Raw genomic sequence first — 26,381 nt, forward strand, 5'->3', positions numbered from 1 at the left:
ATGGAAGCTCCGCTAACCTAAAGGCCCTGGTAGTGCTCGAAAACCCCCTGAGTTTTGACCTGCTCCTAGGATATCATGCCATCAGAGCCCTTGGTGGTGTCTATATAATGGCGACGGGGGCAGTACATTTTCAGGAGAAAGCCCCAGTATGTGCTGCGCTAAGGATCGACCAACCAGACTTCAGCGTCGAATTTGATGATCAAAAGAGGGCTTGGACTGCCTCATGGAAGTGGTCGGAAAACCAGGAACCAGCCAAACTGCAGAATGGAATAACTGAATACCATGTGCCCGACCACATGAGGCCTGCATAGGAAGAAGAACTTCGCAAATGGATCGAGGATGGCTGGCTGATTCCCTACCCCTACAAGAAACTTGGACCTCCTAAGGGTCTGATCCCATTAATGGTGGTTGCTCAGCACAACAAAGCCAAAGTTAGGCCGGTAATGGACAACCGAGAACTGAACTCGTATGTTAATGCGTTCACAGCTGATGCTGACGTGTGCGCTAGCAAACTATGAGAGTGGCGCCAGCTGGGTTCTAATGTGTCCCTGTTGGATCTGAGAAGAGCATATCTGCAGGTCCGGGTTAGCGAGACAATGTGGCTGTTTCAGACGGTAGTGTTTGCCGGTAGAAGGTATTGCCTCACAAGACTGGGCTTTGGGCTGAACGTTGCGCCCCAAATAATGAAGACAATCATCAATGCTGTATTGTCACAGGATAAGACCGTAAAAGAGGGGACATCAACATACCTTGACGACATATACGTGAATGAAGACATTGTGCCGTCATCACGTGTGAGGGCCAAGCTAGCCGAACTTGGACTGATGTGTAAGGATCCAGAACGCTTGGAGGATGGCGCTCGTGTCTTGGGGTTGAACGTCAACAGGAGCGAGGGACCTTGAAGTGGGGGCGTGGAGCTGCAGTTCCTGAAGTGCCCCATGTCCTCACGAGGTGGGCTATATTTTCCCTGTGTGGAAAACTGGTGGGACACTTACCAGTATGTAGATGGACTCGGGCCGCGACAGCCATCATGAAGAGGAGGGCGAATGCAGTTACCAAAGGCTGGGATGACGAAACGGCGGACAATCTGTTGCTGCGCATGGTGAAGGAGACCATAACAAGAGTCAAGCAGGAGGACCCTGCTAAAGGAGATTGGTGTGTCCAAGGAGACAGGCTAAATGTGTGGGTGGATGCGAGCTCCCTCGCGATTGGGGTGCTATTGGAGATGAACGGGTCTGTGATTGAGGACGCCTGCTGGTTGTGACCAATGGATGATGCTTCTCACATCAATCTGGCAGAGTTGGATGCGGTAATAAAAGGAATAAACTTGGCACTCCAGTGGAAAGTCAAAGAATTATGCATACGCACAGATTCGCTGTGCGTACACCACTGGATAGTTGACACACTAACAGGCAAAACGAGGGTGTGCACCAAGGCGGCTACTGAAATGCTAATCAGACGAAGGTTGGAGACAATAAGGAAGTTGGTGGAAGAGTACGACCTATCGGTGAATGCGGTGCTTGTCACTTCAACCTGCAATCTTGCTGATAGACTTACCCGTGTGCCCCAGAGATGGTTCGATGCAATGAAGAAAGAAGCCGAACCAAGGTCTTTATGTGCTGCCTCTGTTGAGGAGACGGATAAAATCAAGAAAGTAGACCATGACAGTGGACACCCCAGAGTGAGACAGACATATTATTTCGTACACTTAACCAACTCATCAGTGTCCAAAAGCAAAGTAGAAGCAGTGGTCAAGGAATGCCAAATATGCCAGTCAATCGATCCTGCTCCCACCAAATGGCAGAAAGGTCGGCTGGAAGTCGACGAGAATTGGAGCTGAGTAGGCATGGACATAACCCATTATGGTGGTCAGCACTTCCTCACACTGATCAATTGCGGACCAACGAGGTTTGCGATCTGGCGACTATTAACAAGACAGGACTCGGCTAGTGTCATCCATCAATTAGAGTCCACATTTTATGAGCGGGGGCCACCTGAAGAGATTCTCACTGACAACGACACAGCCTTTTGCAGCGGAGAATTCAGGCGTTTCGTAGAGGAGTGGGGGATCTGGCTTAGACACAGGTGTGCGTATGTACCGAGTGGCAACGGTATAGCAGAGCGGTGCAACCGAAGTGTGAAGAGGATAGCAGCAAGGAAGCAATGTACGATTGCAGAGGTAGTATATAGGTACAATACAACACCAAAAGAATATGTGACTGCTGAAAGTGCACCTGCTAATGCGATACATTGCTATCGAGTGCGTGTTAAGGGCATTGACGCCTGCCTGCCTAATCAGAAGAGGATGCAAGGACGGTACAAGTTAGGGGACACCGTCTGGGTAAGACCTCCCAATAACCGATGTATGACCAGTTTCAGAAGAGGACGGATCACCGGCATAATTAGTGAGCAGGCTGTGCTGGTTGATGGTACTCCACGGCATGTGAGGGATGTCCGGCCCGCCCTTGATACAAACCAAATGGCGAACAGTGAAAGTGATGAATCATCCAATGATGAAATGTGGATCCGACCTATGCCCCATTGCCATGATGACATGGCTGAGAACCTCAGCACAGATGGCGATAATTCCAGCGCCTCTTCTGAGAGCCCCAATGACGATGGAGCCCAGCTTGATGGAAGGACTGCTGGCAACATTAATGGCGACAGGTCTGTTACCCCTTCTGAGAGCTCGGATGAAGATGGAGTGAAGCCGGATAGTAGGACTGTGGACACTGACCTAAGTAGCCCTGATGAAGATGAAGAAGTCCAGCTAATCCCCCTCCATAGGAGTGCTCGTAACAAATGACCGCGGCCGCAATGCCGCATGTGTGCTCTTGAGACCAGGGAGGGGTGTAAAGTCGAACAGAATGAAGGAAGAAAGCGACCACGTGTCTGCGCGTGTTGTCTTACCTGCTGGGAGGATCACAGGGGGGGCAGAAATTAAAAATGGCGGCTGTGGTTTTTGTAAGATTATTGAGCGATGACGTCACCCCTCACGTGACTGTTTTTCTGGCTGCCAATTGGCTGATGACGAACGCTTGGACAATAAAAGGAGTATGTTCAGAAGATCGAGGACAGTGTGTATCAGCTGCATCAGTGTGATTAGACGTTCGATGTGTGTGTTAATCAACTGCCGTAGTTGTGAAACGAATTCAAGCTTTAGAAGTTCGACGGGTGTGTTAATCGACTGCCATAGTTGCGAAATGAATTCATTCTTTTATTAGTTTTCCATGATTGGATTAAACATAAAATATTCTGTATTTTTATGCCTCATTTAACATTGAATTATTTTATTTTAAGAGTTTTTAACTTTAGATTTATTAAATATTTCATAAAACATTACCAATTTTTGTTCATGTATATCATATATGCAATAATTATTAGATAAAATAGATTCACCAGGAATTTTGCAAAATGCAATTCAAAAGTTTGAAATAGTATACCTTGTGTTGTAGCAGCAGCACCTGTCGTAATTTCAGTTGGAACAGATATGGTTGAGATACCTTTAAATAAAACAACAAATATAAAAATGTGTATGTAGCATTATAGAAGAGAAAATAACTTAATACTACAACAACAAATTTACAATTAGTTAAATATTATTTCATGTAAATGCTTTCTACATTGATTTGAAACATGTTCGGATTTAAATAATTTTTCTACAGCATTTCTGATTGGTTTGGTTTACATTTACAATTTACTGTCATAATTTGCAGATTAATAGACAGAATTTTGATATTTACTATTGTTGAATACCTTTTATAACACTGCTCTTAAAACTCATACTAATATTTACTTTTCGTTTTCTAATTCACAGTTTCTATAAGTGATACTAAGTGTCATTTTTAAACATTTTAGTTTGGTAAAAATAATTAAGAAATTAAATATTTTAGGCCATTTTTGAAAAAAACTGTTGAAAACAATTAAATATAAACAATTCAATACAAAATATGATTTGTAAACGTTTCGACTTGTTCACATCATGTGTAAGAATATCATTTAGAGGAGCAGATATTCTCAATAATGTGAAATGATCTGTTTGGAGATTACATTTACTAATAGCCAGTTCATCTTTTTCAATTTAGTTATAATTTGTTTCCACTATTATAATAATTCCAGATTCATGCACAATAGCTTCTATTTACTTTTTAATATTTTTGATTTAACTCAATCATGGAAATGGTATAAAAACTATTGACAGAAATAATGTAACTGCCAACGTTTCAAACTAATACTGAAAACGTGATTGTTTAAATTTATCCTAAATAAGTATATCAAGTCAATAATGACTGCATATGATTGCACTATTATTTTCGAATCCAGATTAAATTATATCAAAGATACTTCAGGTGTTAACATGCCTTTATTCTCATCAGAAGAATGGATAATATTTCTTTTATGCTAATATTTGTTTCATGCATTTGATATTTTTAATAATGTTTAGAAAAAATGCAATTAAAAATATCTGAAATACTGTATCTATTGTAGAAGCAATTGCTGTTGAAGTTCCAGTGGTAATAGATACAGCTGAACCAACTATAAATAAATCAAATGTAGAAAAACGTTGGTAATCATTAAATTTAGAATCAGTAACTCGTAATGAGTGATAAATAACTTCTACACCAACAAATTTATTATTATTAGGTTGGTGCAAAAACAATATCGTTTTCTCACATATGTTACTTTTTTATATGATTTCTGAATTAATTCATTGATATATATATAGCTATGTTATATATCATTTTGCAGAGCGTTTTTGACTCTATCGAATCGTGCTATTCGTTACGGTTTTCAATCTTTTCATTCATTTTGTTTTTCAGACTTTTTGACACCATGGACAAAATTCAAACGCACGATTTTATTGTTCCAGTTCAAACTAGGCCGAAAAGCTGCCGAGACAGCTTGTGATATCAATGATGCATTTGGCCCAGGAACCAGTAACGAATGTGTGGCACAATCATGGTTCAAAAAATTTTACAATGGTGACAAGAACCTTGAAGATGAAGACAGTCACAGCTGGCCGACTGCGGTTGATAAAGAACATTTGAAAGCCTTAATTGAAGTTGATCCTCGCAAAACCACACAAGAAATTGCTGTTGAGCTCGAGGGCGACCACTTAGTCATTCGCCATTTAAAGCAAATAGGGAAGTCAAAAAGTTGGATAAATGGATGCCACGTGAATTGAACGATAATCAAAAAAGCGTCGTTTTAAGGTGTCTTTTATCCTCCTTTTGTGCAACAAAAACAACCCATTTCTTGAGCAGATTGTGACGTGTGATGAGAAGTGGATCCTCTACGACAACTGGCAACATCCGACACAGTGGTTAGATGTTGGAGAAGTTCCACAACACTTACTGAAGCCAATATTGCACCAAAAAAAGATTATGGTGAATGTTTGGTGATTTACGGCCAGTCTCGTCCATGACAGTTTCTTGAATCCAGGCGAAATGATTACAGTGGAAAAGTACTGCTGATAAACTGACGAAATGCACCCGAAGCTCCAATGTATGTGCCCAAGATAGGTCAATATGAAGGGACCAATTTTCCTCCATGACAACGCTTGCCCGCATGTTGCTCAATTGACCCTACAGAAGCTGAATAAATTGGGCTATGAGAATCTGCCCCATCATCATATTCACCATACCTCTCGCCCATCGATGATCAATATTTAAAGCATCTTGACAACTTTCTGTGCGAAAATGCTTCAAAAGGCGAGATGGTGCTGAAGCACCCTTCAATGACTTCATCACTTCCAGAACTCCAGATTTCTATGCTAATGGTATAAATAAACTTGTTTCTTGTTGGCAAAAATGTGCCGATTCTAATGGTTTTTATTTCGTTTAATAAAGTTTATTATGAAAGGAGTTATGATCTTTTGAAGCTGAATGTCAAAAAAGTTTGTTTTTTATAATTGACTCTGATATTGATTTAAAGCATGTTCACATATCAACATTGTTTCATTGGTTTCTTACAATGGAATAAATTTTACATAATTATATTTTAATCTACAAAAATAAAAATAAAATTCCTTTGTTAAATACGAATCAAGAGATCAAACATTTGAACACATTCAAAAAATAAATTCTTTGATGTATTATTTAAAAAGTACTACTTACCACCTGTGATACAGAGATGGATACTAATTTCTGTTGCAACAGGTTTTTTAATATCCATTTTTTCCAATGTAATTTCAAGCTCAAATAATTGATCAATTTGTGGAAGTCTTAGCACATATTTAGGATCAACATCCTGTAATGAATCAAACCAACACAGTGAATTGAACATTTTATAAAAAAATATTTCAATAGTAAAACATATAATTTTTTTTTTTAATTACATTTTCACCCCAAACAAGGCACATTGCCATTTTAGTGTAGGGGGCTACTATCAGGGGCAACAACTACTGGGGTACTATGTTGGGATTTGGGCAGCAAGATGTTGGTTCAGGTTACACCTGAACTTCTACATATCAGTACAGTTGGGGAAGCAGGGACCTGGAATGGAATTCCAGAGTCTAGCGGTTCTGGGGAAGAAACTACTGGAGTAGAAAGATCTTTTACATCTAGGGATCTCAACTGTGTGGGGGTGGGATTTAGCTGCCTGTCGGGTTTATCGAGGGTGTCTACGTCGTGGGGGCACAAGTGTCTGCAGTTCGCCAGAGCATTCACCATTAAAATACTTGTAGAACAGGAAGAGGGATGCAACATTTTGTCAATGGGATAGAGGCTGAAGCTTAGATGCCAGTTCAGGGCCTATCAGATTGGCGACTCTCTTTTGAACCTTGTCTAGGAGCGAGAGACTAGTAGCAGATGCACCAGCCCAAATGTGACAGTAATACTCCATACATGGGCGAATGGTGGCCTTATAGAGGTACAGGATACTTTCGGGTATTAGTAGTTTTCTAGCACGGTAGAGAGAGCCTACCTTCTTCGCAGCAGCCCTGGCAATGCTTTCAATGTAATTGCTCTAACTCATGTTTCTTGTGAACGTTAGGCCAAGCAGTTTGAAAAATGTACTCTCAGATAAAGAATCACTGGCCATTGCTATTAGTGGCAGAGAAGGTTTCTTGTAATTATTGAATGAAACCAGTTTAGTCTTGGCAGCATTGAATGTGACCATCCATTTTTGTCCCCATTCTACTACAGATTGGAGGTCATCCTCTAGTGTTTTTGCCATTTCTTTAGATATGTGTTCATTTGTTTTCCTGTCATGCCTGTTATAGAGTGTGGTGTCATCAGCATATATACCCATCTCAGAGGCAATTTTGTCGGGGAGGTCAGTAATGAATATTAGGAACAATAGAGGTCCAAGGATAGACCCTTGAGGCACCCCCGCATTTATATCATATTGTTTAGATGTACAACCGTCGTGGACAACTTGGATTTTTCTCTTATCTAAGAAGGATTTAATTATGTTAAGTATTCTACCAGTGATACCGTATGATCTAATTTTCTTGAGGAGACCCTCATGCCATATCTTATCAAAAGCCTTAGATATATCTAGAGCTACCGCTCTGCCCTTCTCCACTTTGTCCAGTGAATGGTATATATGTTCAGCGATTACAGTGAAGATGTCTGCTGTGGAATGGGCTTTTCTAAATCCATATTGTTTGTCAGTCAGAAGTTTAGCTTCTGTAAGACATAAACGATTAATTAGTGTTGAATTTGCTAAATGATTTTTCTTACAGATAACAAAATTTCTAACAGAAATCACAATTTTAATGTTATATGAAGTAAATAATGTTATTGATAAAAGCAATTACTAAAATAAAAAAAATGTCTGCTATTAACTTAATATAAAAAAGGAAATGTAACTTCATCAAACTGAATTAAGAAAGAGAAATTTGACTTACTGTAAAAAGGAAATATAACTTACCGTATAAGTCTCAACTTCACCAGCTGCATATGTTATAATAACACTAAAACTTTTGATATTTGTTGTATTTACAAGCTGTAGCTTAACTGGAAGTTCTGGTTTATTGAAAGTGATTTGAAGTCTTAGAATATTATCATTCGTGCTAAACATATAGGGTCCATTACCAGAAACTAATTTTTGCATGAGCTCAGATGTGGTTGATGAAATAACTTGCACATCACCATCACTGAGATTTTCCTGTGTAATTACTTCAGCATGAAAGCAAATTTCTACAATAAAATATAAATAAAAAAAAATATTTTAAAAAAGCTAAATATAAATTCTATGTAGAATTTCCATAAAACTATCTTGATAACTGCTAATTTAACTCGATGTACCAATGCATTTCCTAATCACAATATATAATTAAACATTCAATGGCAATTATACAATAATATATTCACTCGTATCATCACATACTATTATAAATTTTAATTATATAATAAAAGATTTGCAGATACAAAATATTTTATCTCTTATTAACTAGTCTGGAAGATTTTATATCCTTGTCCTTGCAAAAAGATGTATTACAAAGCCAATTTAAAATAAGTAAAAATCATGATAATACAATACAAAAATAACTTACCATGTGTTATAGTTCCTGTTATATTCTTTGCAGTAGGGAAAGTTGTTGTTGTTGTTGAGGTAACTACGAATATAAGAACAATAAAATGTCAATAATCATAAAAATTAAGATTTTTAGTTGCGTGCAAGCGAATCTATAAGTCGATCCGTCGGTCCATCGGTCAGTCGGTCTGTCCGTAACACTTTTGTGCTTAGCCCTTTTGGTTAAGATCAAAAGTCTGTTGTAAATAGATGCTGTTCTTAGCTTTTTAAGGTTTTCTGGACTTTTAACCAAGATCACAGTGTAGTATCTGTTTCATAGTGTAATATCGTTTTGTGCCTAAGTTGCTTGGTGGAGGAGCAAATAAATACCAACTCAACATATAAGACCTTGGTCAATGTAGGGGCAACCCTTCATACCAATTGTCATCATCCAGCTCCCCTACTCCCCGGGGAGTTGGTCCCTATTTCCTCTTCACTCCTCACATTAAAAATCGGCCTTGTGCCTAATTTGCTCAGTGGGGTAGCATATAAATATAGCTTTTCTTGGCCTTTTGCCCAAGATCAAAGTGTAGTATCTGTTCCGGCAGATGCTGCACTTAAGATAATTTGTACCAGTCAATGGAGGGGAAACCCTCTATACTGGGACAATTATTATTTTTGGTAACCAGAGTGCCCCCTTTTTGCCTACTTTTAGGGGAGCTGGTTTTTACCTCACATTAAAAACGGCCTTGTGCCTAATTTGCTCAGTGGGGGAGCAAATAAATACCATCTGTTCCGGCAGATACTGCAAGCAAAGACCGTATGTGGGGGCAATCTCACAATCCCATATATAAGACCTTGGTCAATATAGGGGCAACCCTTCGTACTAACTGTTACTATCCAGCTCCTCTATTCCCCGGGGAGTGGTCCCCATTTCCCCTTCACTCCTCACATTAAAAATCGGCCTTGTGCCTAATTTGCTCGGTGGGGAAGCAAATAAATACCAACCCCACATAAAAGACCTTGGTCAATGTAGGGGCAATCCTTCATACCAATTGTTACTATCCAGCTCTCCTACTTCCCGGGGAGTTGGTCCCCATTCCCCTTCACTCCTCACATAAAAAATCGGCCTTGTGCCTAATTTGCCCGGTGGGGGAGCAAATAAATACCCTTTTCTTAGCCTTTTGGCCAGGATCAAAGTGTAGTATCTGTTCCAGCAGATACTGCAAGCAAAGATCATATGTGGGGACAACACCACATATAACAACTTGGTCAATGTAGGGGCAACCCATTTAACCAATTGTCACTATCTAGCTCCCCTACTCACTAGAGAGTTATTCCCCATTTCCCCTTCACTCCTCACATTAAACATCGGCCTTGTGCCTAATTTGCTCGGTGGGGAAGCAAATATATACCCTTTTCTTGGCCTTTTGGCCAACATACAAACTGTAGTATCTTTTCCAGCAGATACTACAAGCAAAGACCATATGTGGCAACAGCCACACATATAAGACCTTGGTCAATGTAGTGGCAACCCTTCATACCAATTTTCACTATCCAGCTTCCCTACTCCTCGGGTGTTAGTTCCCATTTCCCTTTCACTCCTTACATTAAAAATCGGCCTTGTGCTTAATTTGCTTGGTGGGGGAGCAAATAAATCCCCTTTCTTGGCCTTTTGGCCAAGATCAAAGTGTAGTATCGTTTCTGGTAGTTACCGCAAGCAAAGATCATATGTGGTGGCAGCCCCACATATAAGACCTTGGTCCATGGAGGGGCAACCCTTCATACTAATTGTCACTATCCAGCTCCCCTTCTCCCTGGGAATTTGGTCCCTATTTTCCCTTCACTCCTCATATTAAAAATCAGCCTTGTGCCTAATTTGCTCGGTGGGGAAGCAAATAAATCCCCTTTTCTTGACCTTTTTGCCAAGATCAAAGTGTAGTATCTATTCCGGCAGATACTAGAAGCAAAGATCATATGTAGGGGCAGCCCCACATTTAAGACCCTCCATACCAGTTGTCACTATCCAGCAACCCTACTCATCAGGGAGGTGGTCCCCATTTCCTCTTCACTCCTCATATTAAAAATCGGCCTTATGCCTTATTTGCTCGGTGGGGGAGCAAATAAATACTAACCCCACATATAAGACCTTGGTCAATGTAGGGGCAACCCTTCAACTAATTATCATTATCCAGCTCCCCTTCTCCCTGGGGAGTTGGTCCCCATTTCCCATTCACTCCTCACATTTAAAATCGGGCTTGTGCCTAATTTTCTCAGTGAGTGAGCAAATAAATACCAACCTCACATATAAGACCTTGGTCAATGTAGGGGCAACCCTTGATACCAATTGTCACTATCCAGCTCCCCTTCTCCCCAGGGAGTTGGTCCCCATTTCCCCTTCACTCCTCATATTAAAAATCGGCCTTGTGCCTAATTTGCTTGGTGGGGAAGCAAATAAATACCTTTTCCTTAGCCTTTTGCCCAAGATCAAAGTGTAGTATCTATTCTAGCAGATACTAAAAGCAAAGACCATATGTGGGGGCAACCCCACATATAAGACCTATGTAGGGGTAACACTTCATACCAATTTTCACTATCCAGCTCCCCTACTCACCGGGGAGTTGGTCCACATACCCCTTCACTCCTCACATTAAAAATCGGCCTTGTGCCTAATTTGCTCGGTGGGGGAGTAAATAAATACCAACTCCACATAAAAGGCCTTGGTCAATGTAGGGGCAACCCTTCATACCAATTGTTACTATCCAGCTCCCCTACTCTCTGGGGAGTCAGTCCCCATTTCCCCTTCACTCCTCACATTAAAAATCGGCCTTGTGCCTAATTTGCTCAGTGGGGAAGCAAATAAATACCCTTTTCTTGGCCTTTTGCTCAAGATCAAAGTGTAGTATCTGTTCCAACAGATACTACAAGCAAAGAGCATATGTGGAGGCAACCCCACATATACAAAAATTAGTCAATGTAGGGGCACCCTTCACACTAATTGTCTCTATTCATTTCCACTACTCACCGGGTTGTTGGTCTCCATTTCCCCCTCATTCCTCACATTAAAAATCAGCCTTTTGCCTAATTTGCTCAGTGGGGGGGGGCAAATAAATACCAACCCCACATATAAGACCTTGGTCAATGTAGGGGCAACCCTTCATATCAATTGTCACTATCCAGCTCCCCTACTCCCCGGGGAGTTAGTCCCCATTTCCCCTTCACTCCTCACTTTAAAAATCGGCCTTGTGCCTAATTTGCTCAGTGGGGGAGCAAATAAATACCTCAAAGTGTAGTATCTGTCCTTACTACATGCTGTACTTATGTTTGTAACTTTGTGATATAAAGTGGGGATCACTTTTCTGTATTAATTTAATGTAAAATTATCACCCAATTTACAACCAGTCAGTCTCAAAGCCATTTAAGTCATTCTCCAGATCATTCAAGTTGTTTTTGAAGGATTCCAGTTATTTTTTTAGCATTCAAGTCATTCTTGAGGTCATTCAATTGATCTTTAAGTTAATTAAAGTCATTCTAAGTCATTTACTTTTTTTTTTATTTAAGTCATTTTAGTTTATCTTATAGAATTTCACGTCAATCCTGCATTCACGCATTCATTCATTACAAGAGAGCATGCGACTAATGGCTAGCAGCCTTGTTTTATAAGCAAAATCTGATCATTTCTTACCAATCCAATGTTACTCAACTTCACTCAACGATTATTTATTTTTGGCAATTAATAATGTTATGATTTCAAATATTTGAACTATTCTCTAAGAATATATATTCAATGATGCCATTTAAAATTTGCATTTATTTCTAAAAAAACATTTTCATGAGTACAATTACTTTTAAGTAAACAAACAGAATGCATATAATTTTCTTCACCAGTATATTAAAATATATCAATTTTAATTATTAGTAATATTATAGGAACAAACCAGAGACCGTCAAAGAACAATTACAATTTGGGAGAGAATCTTAAATAATTTCACGAATTTATAGTTTGAAGGGAATAGTTATGCAGTTTAAATTAAAAATGCATAGAAATATCTTATCCAAGCTATAACATATTGCATTCAACTCCAAAACAACGGATGATTAGCAGCCTCAATTCTTTTTAAAATTAACTTTGATTCAAGTAACCAATCCACTCTTAGATTGTGTTGAAATTTCGAAATTGCTTTTAATGATCGATCTATTGAATAAAAACATAAATGTGAACTAAACTTCTTTATTTTAAAAGTAAAAGCTGTTACAGTTTCGTTTGAACTACTATTAAATGTATCTTCTTGGCCTTCGGGCCAAGATTAAAGTGTAGTATCTGTTCTTCAGATGCTACACTTTAATTTCTTGTTCTCTATCAGTGGAGGAGAAATCCTTCACGACTGAAACAATTTTTAATTTTTGTTCTTTTATCCACGTTAAAAAACAACGCTTGTGTCTAACTCTGTCCTGTAGGGGAGGCATAGTAAATAGGTACTATTGGATGTATCTTAACGAAAGGGAAATAAAATGTGGAAATTATTCAGTATTCTACCTATAATTGAAACTGTGCTTTAACGATCTTTAGAATGTCCACACAATATTACCAATGATTATCATTGATACCTTTCTGTACGTTAATAACAAAAATCATATACATTCAATATCTTTACTTAAATATGATTTCATAAAGAATTAATATTTATAAAGTAATCTCAACCAGATGTAAAAGCTCGATAAACCCAAATAGGAGTTTCACGCCTTTTAACTTCTTTTTGTCTGGGTCATTTTGACATTTGCTTTTCTATTTTATATTTAATTCTATCACCATTTATTTTTATTTATTTGTTTATTTATTCCTCTTCTTCTTCTCTGATCTTTCTTATTTACATTATGTTTCGGCAGCTATGTGAAAAGCATATCTTATTTTTCTTTTATTAATATTATTGGAATTTTTCCCCCTTTCCTTCTACATATTTGTGAATTATTCCATGGATTTCGGCCTTTTGGATTATTTTGGACCATCTTCTAATTACGTGATTTCCTTGGATTTTACTTGTGCAAATGGAAATTCAATTAATTTTCTTGGAGTTATATTTTCGAATTTTACTGTCATTGGATTATTTACCTTTCACCAAACTATCCATTCACATGTAATTACCTTTTTCTTCACCATATTCCCTCTGCTTCACTTTTTGTTATCAAGTAAGATCTTTGACTTATTTGCAGTTTCATCAAATACTTTTGTATGCAAAATCCGATCCCGCATTTTGCTAATTCCTATCCTCTGATGAGAAGGAAAGTATTTCTTTGAAACTCCGCGGATTAAGGACTATCCACTTATCAAGTGTTTCCTTTTCAGCTTAAATATGTTTTTAATTCTTTTTCAAAGTGTTTTTAACATGTTTTATTAACTATTTGCTATATATATATATATATATATATATATATATATATATATATATATATATATATATATATAGTAGAAATGGTAATTAATAAAAACCTGAAGAAAGTGCTCAATACTGTTGTAGAGCAAATATGCGTTTTATTTTTTATTATCGTATTTTTCTGTTTAGTTATATTATTGTTTCGGCTACCCAACCGTATTTTGGTCGTCAGGAAGCTTCCTCAGACTTTTACAGAAATGTCTGTTTTTTAATAAAAAAAGTAAACAAATAAAACGTGTATATATATATATATATATATATATATATATATATATATATATATATATATATATATACACACATACTGGTGAGTTACATTCCAAATAAAAAAAAAAAAAAGAATCAGTCTACAATCATGATGTTTTTCATTATTCTTTTTACTTTTTAATTTTTTTACTTATAGGCAGATGCCCATACATATTTTCCATCAATATCTTACACATGTTTCATTGTACTAATGGAAAATATAGTCCATTGTGTCATCATATAACTTGTCTGAGACAAACAGATATCATTAAAAATTGTCACAAATAGACGAAATACAAAAAGAAAAAAGGATACATAAATTAAGCAGGACGGAAATTCAAAAGCTTGAAAACACTTATAAAAAGGTGATATTCAAACATTAAACACCCTTCGCCCCCTCCCATAACATATATTTATTCAGCAAAGCTAGAATCCATCGACTCACGATTATAAATTTAGAATCAGAGAAAAATCACTAAAGTTTGGAAGTGTCTATTTATGAAATATTTATAAGAATTTTTTTTAGGTAAAACAAAAACTATACAATCACCTCTATATACTACAAGAAAAAACTGATTGGCTAAATGCGAAATTATGGTCAATTTACTTAGTTATTAGACAAACCAAATATCATCTACATGAATATTTTTTCTAAAATCATTTAATCAATCTCCGGATTCATGTATTAATATCAAAATGTATAAATTTTACCAAAAACTTGAAATACTAATATATTTCTGAAATTTCATAACTTTTTTGTTATTTTAACTAAAATCCAAAGTTATCAATAACTATTCAGTGTATTTATTTTAAAAGTTTAGAATGAAAAAAAAAAATAGCCTGCAACATGATGTTAGTTACTTATATCTTATCTGCCGTTCTCCCTCGTCCTAGGGTTGCACTAATCAACCATATCTTTGACAGCATAGATGCAGCACTCTCCCTAGATACTAGCGCCCCAAAACATGTATTAGATGCCTTTAATATCCACGACAATGATTGGCTTGGTTTCTCTAGTTACACAGACGCAGCTGGTAGCATCACAGATAGCCTTTCTATATCCCATTTCCTATCGCAAACAATCATTTTCCCGACCTATCTCCCAGACTGACAGGATCATAAATCTCACTTCTAGACCTATTTTTGACCACAGTTCCTGAACTCTCGACCTCAAGTTGAAGAGCCATTGCTAAAAATGACAAAGTACTTCAAGAAAGTTGTCTGGGAAAACATCAGCATTCATGGAGAAAATTTTTTTATCTTCCAACAGAACAGTGTGTAAATGAAGCTAATGAATGGTTGGAAGTAACAATGTAAGTGCATGTTTCTACATGGAAGTTCTATAGCACACCCCACTCTCTCCAATGGTTCACTTACTTGTGCAGCTGTTATTTTTCAAAGACAGCATTTATACTGTATATTTATTCGATCGACATAAGTCCAGTAACAATAGACAAAGTATATAGAAGCTAAAAATAATTGTAAGAGTGAAATAACTGTAGCCAAGAGAAGCCATACCGAAATTACCAGAAAACATATTTAGCTGCAAAAATTAAGAATTTCTCGAAAATTCATAAGAGTGGAGTAAATAATGGGAAGTCAACGAATTTTCCCTTGAGGTTGTTTGCACAGCAACTGAGAAGGTTAACTAGTTTGCTTGACGATTTACTGCCAACTCCAGTTTGGACCCAGCAAACTACTCCATCCCAGATTTTTGTGTGGGCAAAAGTCATACTCGATGATCTGCAAATTGTCTCTCCCCAATTTCATGATATCATAAAAACCCAGACACCTCAAAGGCGTATGGGCCTTATCCTGTGTCAGCTATGCTATTAAAAAATACTCCACCGAGGTTGCCTCAGTTCTCTCCAAATTCTTCAACAAATACCTCACCGAATCTTGCTTTCTTAACTGCTGACTCATAGATGATAAACATTTTTCTGTATGGATTTAAGCAAAACCATTCTACTGCAGATATCTTCACTGTAATCTCAGAACGTATATAATGTGCACTGGATAAGACAGAGGGGTCTATGGAAGTTGCCCCAAATATATCTAAAGCCTTTGATAGGATATGGCAAGATGGTCTTTTCATGAAAATCAAATCATAGGGTATTACTGGACGAATACTAAATATAGTCAAATGTTTCTTAAATAAGAGGAAACATCAGGTTATCTTTGATGACATCAAAACAACAAGATATAAATGTGGACTTTTTTAATCCTGGTATTAATAAATGACTTCCCTGATAAAACTGTCTCTGAGATAGATATATTTGCTAATGACATCATCCTCTATAACTGATAGCACATGCGTCGAGAACCCTACTACCTACAGAAAAGAATTATTTCCAGATAGAGAAAGAATCCTTAAGCATCATTTTCGTGGTAACAAAATTTCACAGATTTTTCCATGGACGACATTTTAAACTTCAAACAGACCACAAGCTGCTGATCTTGAAGAAAGGGTTGCCTACACATACGGCAAACAGGCTTCAAAGATGGGGGGAACAATCCCACTAAATTAGGACTTTGATATGGAGTTCCTTCCGTCAAAGACGGGGTATTCTGGTTAATATCAAGGAATGGTGAACCACTTGAAGACTCGGTGATAACATCACTATGATCAGAGATTATAGTTCGATCCTATGCAACACTGTGAAAGAACTTCCCATTACCCTGGATGATATAAGGAAAGAAGCCAAAAGCAACGATTTTATAAGAAGAAACCAAGGAAAAACTGCACACTGATGAACAAGTAGCAGAGGTTTTCTCAACATGCGACCATTATTATTATATCGGGAGAGAGTAGTTGTTCCAGCGACCCTCTAAAAGAAAATTTTCACACAGGACACCCTGGCGCCACCAGAATGAAAAGTTTAGTGCATTCATATGTGTACTGGAAAAACATGGCGAGAATATTGAAGAAAAAGTGAAAGCATGCAGAGGATGTGCACTAGTTGCTAAAGTGCCACCAATTCAATTTAAACCATGGCCCAAAGCTGACTACCCATGGTCACTGATATACATGGACTACATGGAACCACTTGATGGGCAGTACTACCTCATAGTAGTGGACAGTTTCTCTAAGTGGCCTGAAGTGCTTAAGTGCAAAAGCCCAACTACAGACTTCACTATAAAAACTCTTCATGAGTTATTCACACAGTTCGGCGTGGTCAACTGTTTAGTGTCAGATAATGGCACTCAGTTTACATCCAGAGAATTTTAAGAGTTCATGGAAGATTTCCAAGTGGACCACATCACAACTCCAACAAACCACCCGAGGTCAAACGGACAGGCCGAAAGATTTGTGAATACCTTGAAGAGGGCTTTGAAGAATACAAAGGACACTCCATCTGAAAAAGCATTGTAACAATTTCTTCAAGAGTACCGCATAATGCCTAAAGAGAATACACCATCCCAGATGTCTCTGGCGGAAGTGATATTCACAAGAAAAATATGGCCAGTCTTTGACAAACTATTGCAAAAACAGGTAAAACCAACAAAGGCAACTGTTTCCAAGAAAAATTACTTGTTGGAAGAAAAATATTTTTCCAAATGCACAAAGATAATAATACTTTCCGGAAAAGCAGGGGACAATCCAGAACAGGATTGGCTGTATGGTCTACATGGTAGAAGGATCATATTCCATGCACAAGAAACACTTGAACCGGATATGCAAACGCACTTCAGACGAGTTAAGTGAAACACTGCCAGAAGAAAAGACGTTAAATCTACTGTATGACGCATTTAACTAGTATCGTAATACATTATTCCAGCAGAAAAAGAAAACTGACGGGCCCCTTGGAGTTCAACCCAAGACAGAAAAACTATATTTTGGGAAATAACTCTTCAGAGAGAGAGAGGTGTTCTAGGGTAGTTAGCACCCCTATATCCATGATGATATGGATTTGTTTGGTACTATGTAAGCCAGACATTTCTGCTGTCAAGCAGAGAGCACATGCATAGTTTAACCCCTTGCAGTGAACACCAGGACTCTTTCACCTTAATATTATGGCCCTGCTAAACAGGACCACAACAGTTAGTAAGATATATGACATTATGTTTGACGACTGGATATCAAATTGCCTCATATCAAGTTTATAAACTATTAATTGCCATATCTTTTCAATTTTTTAACACAAATCCTCATTGAAAAAGTTACATCATGAACAGATTTGGAGTAAATTAATATATTTCTGAATGAAGGTCTCTAGAAAAATTATTAGTAAAAATATTATTTTTAGTCCATATTTACTAGTTAATTATTTTGATCAAGTTTTAAACTGTTATAGCCTTACTTTAAATAAGAATACAGCAAGAAACACGGGGTTATGTGTGAAAGACAAAGGGGTTTAGTTACAAGGGAATACATGTGACATAAGAGTTACTTGATATCTTTGCTTATTCACTTCCTGTCTTTTTTCCTTCTCTCTTAATCAAGTGAGAGGGTCAATATATCTATAGTTCATTTCATCTATGAAGGGATGTTAGGTCATTCCATTACATCACCTTCCTCCCAAGCTAAATTCTTCCATAGAATTTTGCTTCTACCATTTTTTCCTTTTTAGACTTTGTCTAAAAAATCTGTCCTTTTACTTTTACTTCTCCTCACCATTTGTGTTTGCCGATTTTTTACTTTTGGAGAGTGACTGGATTTCTGAGTTACTGGTACTTCCTTGTATGGAAAGTGTCGTATAGCACTTCCACGGATAACTGTTGGTTTCTGACTGTTTCTATGCATCGGTGTCTCAGTTGGTTAATATGGTTTTTGTGGAAAAAAGTCTGCCCATTTATAATGTAAACCATTCTCCCAATTCTTCTTGAGATTTTCGCTTGTCCGTTTGATCGAGGGTTAAAAGTTGGTATTGTAATGTGTTCAATGGCCAGTACCTCACAGTAGTGCTTGAATTTTTGATATATGAACATAGTGACATTATCACTAACAATTGTTTTCGGAACTCCGAACCGACTAAATACCTCGTCCAGCGCTTTTATTGTGTTTGCCGCTGGAGGGTGTTTGTATTTAAAAATTTCTGGCTATTTTGACATACTATCTACGATTACTAAGTAATAATATCTCTTCAGAGGTCCTGTGTAATCGATATGGATGCGTATCCAGGGTACATCTGTTTTAGACCAAGGTTGTGTCCTGATCAATTCCAGACCAATATGTGAATCCTCTCATTAGGGCCTCCATTCTGGAGATTCCAGGATGTCCCATGTGGAATTCTTTTGGGATTTTCTTTTGTAATACTTGCGGTATTACCACTCTGTCTGCGTAAAGTAGAGTTTCATCACACATAGAAAATGGAAACACTTTTAATCTTTTTCTATTCTTTTCGTCTTGTCCCACTTGTTTTTTATCTTATTAATATATTTATCTGTTTTTGCTGCTTTCTTTATTTCCTCAAGTGTAACAGGAAGTTCACTAACAGTATTTATTAATATATCTTTTCATTTTCTTCTTTTAGTGCTGCTATCACAGTTTCTTCAAATTCAGTTTTACTGGAGATCAATCTTGACAAACCATCTGCATGTGCAATTTTACTAGATGCTAGGTGTTTCATTTTGAAATCGTAATTGAGCAAAACAATACTCCATCTCTGTAATCTATTTGCCGTATGAGTAGGAATCCTTTTCTTCGAACCAAAAATTGATAGTAATGGTTTATGGTCCGTTTCCGAGATGAAAGATCTTCCATGAATGAATCTATGAAACTTTCTCACGGCATACACAATTGCAAAACCCTCTTTTTCGATCTGACTGTACTCTCTTTCAGTGTGTAATAAAACCCTCGAGGCGTGAGAAATTGGTTTAGTAGATCCATCTTCCATTCTGTGTAGAAGCCTTGCTCCTAAACCGTATTCGTTCGCATCTGCCGCTACAATTAAATCCTTTTTTGGATCGTAATGTGCTAATGCTAGATATGATAACAAACATCTTTTAATTTTGTGGAATGCTTCCTCACATTCTTTTGTCCAGAGCCATTTTTTATTCTTCTTCAATAATTCATTTAATGGTGCTCTTAGTTCGTGCATATTTAGGATATAAGAATTATAGTAGTTTGCTAGACCCAAGAATGACTGTAACTTCACTACATTGTCTAGTCTAGACATGTCTCTAATTGCTTCTGTCCTATTTGGGTTAGGTCTTTTACCTTTCCAATCAATAATTTGTCCCAAATATTCAATCTTGTCCATACCAAACTTACATTTTTCGAGCACCACTTTAAATTCGTAGTCTTCTATTTTCTCGAATACCTTCCGAATATGGTTATGTTCTTCAACATTTTTGCTTCTTATCAAAATGTCGTCTAAATAAGCCATTGCAAAATCCAAGCCTGCTAGCATGGTATCTATAATTTGTTGGAATAAATTTGGTGCTGCTTTTAACCCAAACGGCAATCGTTTTAGAGAAAATAATCCTTTATGAGTATTCATTGTCAGGTATTTAGAACAATCTTTGTGGACTTTGACCTGCAAATATGCTTGTGACAAGTCAATTTTTGTGAAAATTTTTCCTCCATTTAACTTAGAAAATATTTCCTCAGTAGTAGGGAGTGGATAGTTATGATCCATTAAGGAATCATTAAGTCCCGTCAAAAAATCTCCACATACCCTGATTTTTTTCTTTTTCTTTTTCACATAAACTGTGAGTGATGCCCATTCAGAGTAGTCCACTTTTTTTATTACTCCGATTTCTTTGAGTCTATTTAATTCTTTCTCGATTGTTTCTAATGCCGAATATGGAACCTTCCTTTTGGGTTTAAACACTGGTCTCGCTTCATCTTTCAGTTCAAATTTCACTTCCGTTTTAGTGCAGCAACCCAGACCTTCAGAAAAAACATTTTTAAAATCCTTCTTCAAACTCCCAACAAATCTTCCTGGCAGTTTGGGACTTTCAGATCCTATCACATTTACTCTTTTGCAAAATGAGTTTATTGGTTTCTCCCATAAATTGAAAAGTATCATCAAATCTATACCGAATAGATTAGAATTTTTCCAGGTATCACAAACATTTTAGTTTTTAACGTTTTTTCATTCAGGGTCACGTTAGTATAAAATTCACCTTTAAATTTTAATCTATTTCCACACATTCCTCTGGCAATTTTCTTTGTGTTTTGCAGCTTTGGAGAACCAATTTTCTTCCACGTTGTTCATCAATTAAGGATATGTCACTTCCAGTATCCAAAAGGCAGTTTACTTTCCGGCCATTAATTCTAACTTCAATACATTTCCGTTTTTTATCATACATGGACTCTTTTTTTAGAATCAAGGGTCTTTATTTCAGGCTTACAGTATTATTTTACACAGTGGTCACCTTGCTGTACTCTTTGTATTTTGTCAACGTTTTTCTCTTCGATACTAGTATTATCCTGCTTTAAATTCAACAGTCTCTGAGATTCCTCAGTAGTAGAACCCCATCTTCCAACATAGACCCCTACTACCAGGTCTCCTTCTCCAACATCAGGGGTCTACATTCCAACCTTCCAGAGGTCGAAACCCAATTACAGGAGACAAAACCGGACATATTATTTCTAAGTGAAACTGGAATAGGGCCGACCACTTCCCTAGATGAGTTCATAATTAATGGATACTCTAATTTAACAGCTAAATCTGACCCCCAAGATCGCCATGGGCATGGAATATGTGCCTACATTAAGGATGGCTTCCCGTGTGGCAGGGATATCTCTAAAAAAGATCCTAATTTACCGTATATGTGCTTCAGGGTTGCACTTGTTAACACCACTGCATTTATATTTGCCCTCTATAGGCCCCCACAACAGCGGAGTTACTATCTTTAAGAGCATACCTGAGAAAATAGACCACATACTGTCTTCACATCCCTCGGCTAACATCCACATCTGCGGTGACTTCAACGTCCATAATGTGGAATGGTTGACCCATTCAAATAAGACAGATGATGAGGGGAGGTTTTGTCATGATTTTGCCATTGCTTATGACCTCACTCAGATTGTTCGCGAACCCACCCGTGTGCCCGATACACCCGGTCAATATGCAAGCTTCCTAGACCTTTTTCTCTCAACTTCCCCTGAGCTATGTTCATGTTCCATTCATTCTCCTCTAGGATCCTCCGACCACTCCGTTGTATCAGTTAAGATAAAAACGAAATGTAAGAAGCCCCCAGACGTACCCCTCCACCGTACTGTATACCGATACTCTATGGCTGACTGGGATAGCTTCCATACATTCATATCTGATTTACCTCTGCACTCCATGTTTAAAAAGGAAGTGTCCTCTATAGTATCAGATCTGACCGAATGGTTAATTGTAGGCATAGACGAATTCATACCATCTAAAAAATTCCAACAAAAACCTAACAGCCAGCCATGGTTCTCCCCAGAATGTGCTGCTGCTATCGCGCACAGAAATCATTTTTTCCATAGCTACCAACGTAATAGATGCACTGAGACTAAAGCTGCTTTCAGGTCTGCCAGCAACCATTGTAAAAGAGTAATAAAAAATGCAAGAGAGCTATATGCCCTGTCTGTTAAATTCAAGGTAGCTGATCAGCGGCTTGGATCCCACCAGTTTTGGCAAATAACAAATAGGATCCTGAACAGAAGTGTGCGTTCTATCCCAACCATTATCAATGGACCAGAGGTCAACTCATCAGCGTCAGACAAGGCCAAACTATTTTCAAAGAACTTTGCAGCTAATTCTACACTATGCGACGAAGGCCATCAACTCCCCATATTTCCTCCTATAACACAGAACAAGCTAGGTAACATAAAAATATCCATGCATGAGGTCGCCAAGCTAATACAGAACCTAGATTCCAGTAAAGCAACTGGCCCTGATAGCATCCCAATTATAGTGTTAAAAAAGCTTCAACCAGAACTTGCTCCCATACTTACGAAACTATTTAAGCGCTGCCTTGAGGAGAAGTGTTTTCCGACTCCCTGGAAGACCTCATCAGTTTGCCCTGTATTTAAGAATTCAGGTGATAAGTCATCTCCCTCTCAGTACAGACCTATAAGTCTCCTGTGTGTTATGAGTAAGTTGCTGGAATCCATATTAAATAGAGAAATAGTCAACCACCTCAGCAGGAATAACCTTCTTAGTGACACACAATATGGTTTCCGCTCTGCAAGATCTACCGCAGATGTGCTGACGGTTATATCTCACAGGATTAGTGAATCTCTTGACAAAGGCTTTCTTTCTAGGGCAATTGCTCTTGACATATCAAAGGCCTTCGACAAGGTAAGGCATAAGGGTCTACTTCACAAGATTTCCAGCTACGGTATAACTGGAAATGTTTTCTCAATCATTAAATCATTTCTCTCCGATAGGCTCATAAGAGTAGTGGTAGATGGACAAAAATCGGAGGCCTGCAATATAAATGCTGGAGTCCCTCAGGGGTCAATCCTGGGCCCAACTCTCTTCCTGATCTACATCAATGACCTCCCTAAACACATACTTAAATCATTCACTGACATCTATGCTGATGACACGACCATCTACAGCAACACATCAAAGGCTGTAAATGACAAAGTTCTCTCTGATTCTCTCTCCTCTGATCTCGAGCGCGTGGTTCAGTGGGGGAAGATGTGGCTGGTTACCTTTAATGCATCCAACCAAAACCAAACTCCTATCCTTACATCATCAATGCTCTGATCCCCAGCTGGCATCAATTATGATGGATGGCTCTCGTCTGATGAGGCCCCGTGTTTTGACAAGCTTCTGGGTTTGATCTTTACTCCTGATCTGAAATGGAACACGTACATCAAGTCTGTTGCCAAGATCGCTGGAAAGATAGTGGGATCCTTCTACCGCTCCAGAAGATATCTCACTACTGATGCAATTCTCTATCTGTATAAAAGCCAAGTACGTCCAAGGATGGAATACTGTTGCCATATCTGGGCAGGAGCTGCTAAAAACAGCCTATCCTGCCTTGACAGAGTACAAAATAGACTTCGTGGCTTAGTGGAGGATGCCCTTTTCTCTACCCTGCAACCTCTCTCCCACAGAAGAGACGTTGCGAGCCTATCCTTGTTTTATCATTATTTCCATGGCAGGTACTCGTCTGAACTCCAATCTCTGGTCCCCCCCTCGCCAATCTTTCATGAAAAACACCCATCTAGCTGAATCCACTGTGAAAAATTTCCCCCACTCTATATCTGTGCCTAAATCAAAACGCGCATTCCATGAACAAAGCTTCTTTCTTAGAACTGCACGCCTGTGGAACTCTGTTCCGTCTGCTTGCTTCCCTCCGGACTACAACTTTGATGTCTTCAAATCCAATGTTAACAAATTCCTAATGAACCGCCCCTTAATTAAACACTTAATCAAATCTCCACACTAACGTAATGTACTTGCAATAACCCTTATCCATGAGTGGCTTCCGGGCCCTGATAAGTGGTGATCACTGTGTAAAAAAAAAAAAAAAAGAAAGTAAATTTCTGTAAGGTTATTTCTGTGTCTTGGTTCATAATGGATAATATCATAGAACAGATCTATTTATCCTTCGAGGATGTTAACCCTTGCACAAATATCAAGTATTTAAACATGTTCCTTTTTAGGTCTTTAAACTTAAATAACTCGGATTTGGCATTTACTCTCCCAGCATAGGCGATAAAGTCTTTATCATCTTGTTTCAAAATATTTAAACACCTATAACGAGTATAAAATAAGCTATCTCGTTTTCCAAAAATGTTCGATAAAATTTCTATAGTCTCTTTAAAAGAAATATCTTCGTGTTTCCTTGGGAGTATAAAATTGGTATACTGGGTATTTTCATGGGAACCCAGTTTTTGCAAGTGTAAAATAATTTTTTCTTCATCCGACCAAGCCTGACATTGTTTGGAAAAAATATTTTCGTATCTACGATAATATGCTGGAATCGTTAAGCCATTAGTTGGTTCATATAAAAATTCTGTTAGCGAATTTGCAATTCCTTTCAGAGTGAACTGACAATACTTTCTTTTCTTCTTGTTTCATTAATATTGTTTTTAATACTTCATTTTGTTTTGACTGTTCTTTTTGTAAAAATTCTATCTGGCTTTGTTGAGTTGCCAGTGCTAATTGTATCGTTTTTTCTTTAAACTCGGCTAATGGTTCCATGTTGAAGAATTTTATTTTTTAAAACAGTAATAAAACAAAAGGTTAAGAGTACCTGTACAAAGCATTAAATAAATTCACTGAAAAGTTTTTTTTTTAACCACAAAAAACAACAACATTCTTTTGTAGACAAGGTTTTGGAGGGGGGTTACACACACGAAATTGACACCGAACTAACAGCATACAAGCGCTCATTTCTGCCGTATTTTTTCTTCTCATGAAACAAAAGCAATTTGAAAGGGACAACTTTCCAAAATTGTTCTTTTCAATGCTTCGTGAAATGTCAATTGCTTTTTTTTTCAGTAGGACCGTAACAGACTGAATTAAAAAAAAAATATAACTTACTTTTTGTGTGTGTCTTTGCTTTTTTTTTCAGTAGTTGAATTTTCCCGTGCAGTATTTTTCTCTTCGTTTTCCAATATGTTTTTGGCTTAAAGTTTCCTTTTTGTGAATTCGAATCCTGTCACCATTTATTATACCCTCACTCTCAATAAGAATACAGCAAGAAACACGGGGTTATGGGTGAAAGACCAAGGGGTTTATTTACAAGGGAATATATGTGACTTATGAGTTACTCGACATCTTTTCTTATTCATTTCCTATCTTTTTTCCTTATCTGTCAGTCATGTGAGAGGGTCAATATATCTATAGTTCATTTCATCTATGAAATATAAACATGTAACTTTTAAAAATTGGCATTTCCAATTTTATAAACATAAAACCTAAACCATATTTAAATAGTTATTTTAAGAATGTATTTAAAATATTGGTTGATTTTTATTATTTTATAAAAGGATTTAATAATCTAATAAAAATAAACAGTTTTACATGTAAGATAAAACACCTACCTGTTGTAGGTACGGTGGTAGGTATTGTAGGTGGTATGGTGGTAGGTATGGTAGTAAGTATTGTTTGTATGGTGGTGGGAATAGTTGTAGGCACCGTAGTTGGTATTGTAGTCGGTATGGTAGTTGGTATTGTGGTCGGTATGGTATTTGGTATTGTGGTAGGTATGGTAGTTGGTATTGTGGTTGGTATAGTAGTTGGTATTGTGGTAGGTATGGTAGTTGGTATTGTGGTAGGTATGGTAGTTGGTATTGTGGTAGGTATGGTAGTTGGTATTGTGGTAGGAATAGTTGTCAGTATGGTAGTGGGTATT

The 26,381-nt window shown here is 37.6% G+C and overlaps 1 protein-coding gene and 2 pseudogenes across 1 annotated transcript in view; 2 read left to right on the forward strand and 1 right to left on the reverse strand.

Moving 5' to 3' along the window:
• Positions 1 to 3,339: 3,339 nt before the first annotated feature.
• The window catches only part of LOC145291078 (uncharacterized), a 28,072-nt gene continuing 5,030 nt past the window's right edge, over positions 3,340 to 26,381 (reverse strand). The window contains exons 2-5 of the mRNA XM_080136593.1: positions 8,501 to 8,563; positions 7,876 to 8,144; positions 6,117 to 6,249; positions 3,340 to 3,503 (exon numbers count right to left, since the gene is read on the reverse strand). Coding sequence (XP_079992719.1) covers positions 3,340 to 3,503; positions 6,117 to 6,249; positions 7,876 to 8,144; positions 8,501 to 8,563 — 629 coding nt within the window. The remainder of the gene's footprint in view (positions 3,504 to 6,116; positions 6,250 to 7,875; positions 8,145 to 8,500; positions 8,564 to 26,381) is intronic.
• On the forward strand, positions 10,119 to 10,244 carry LOC145291821 (U2 spliceosomal RNA; annotated as a pseudogene).
• Positions 12,742 to 12,883, forward strand: LOC145291836 (U2 spliceosomal RNA; annotated as a pseudogene).

This window comes from Euprymna scolopes, chromosome 12 (genome assembly GCF_053919585.1).
Source record: "Euprymna scolopes isolate OS-2025 chromosome 12, ASM5391958v1, whole genome shotgun sequence".
Lineage (NCBI taxonomy): Eukaryota > Metazoa > Mollusca > Cephalopoda > Sepiida > Sepiolidae > Euprymna > Euprymna scolopes.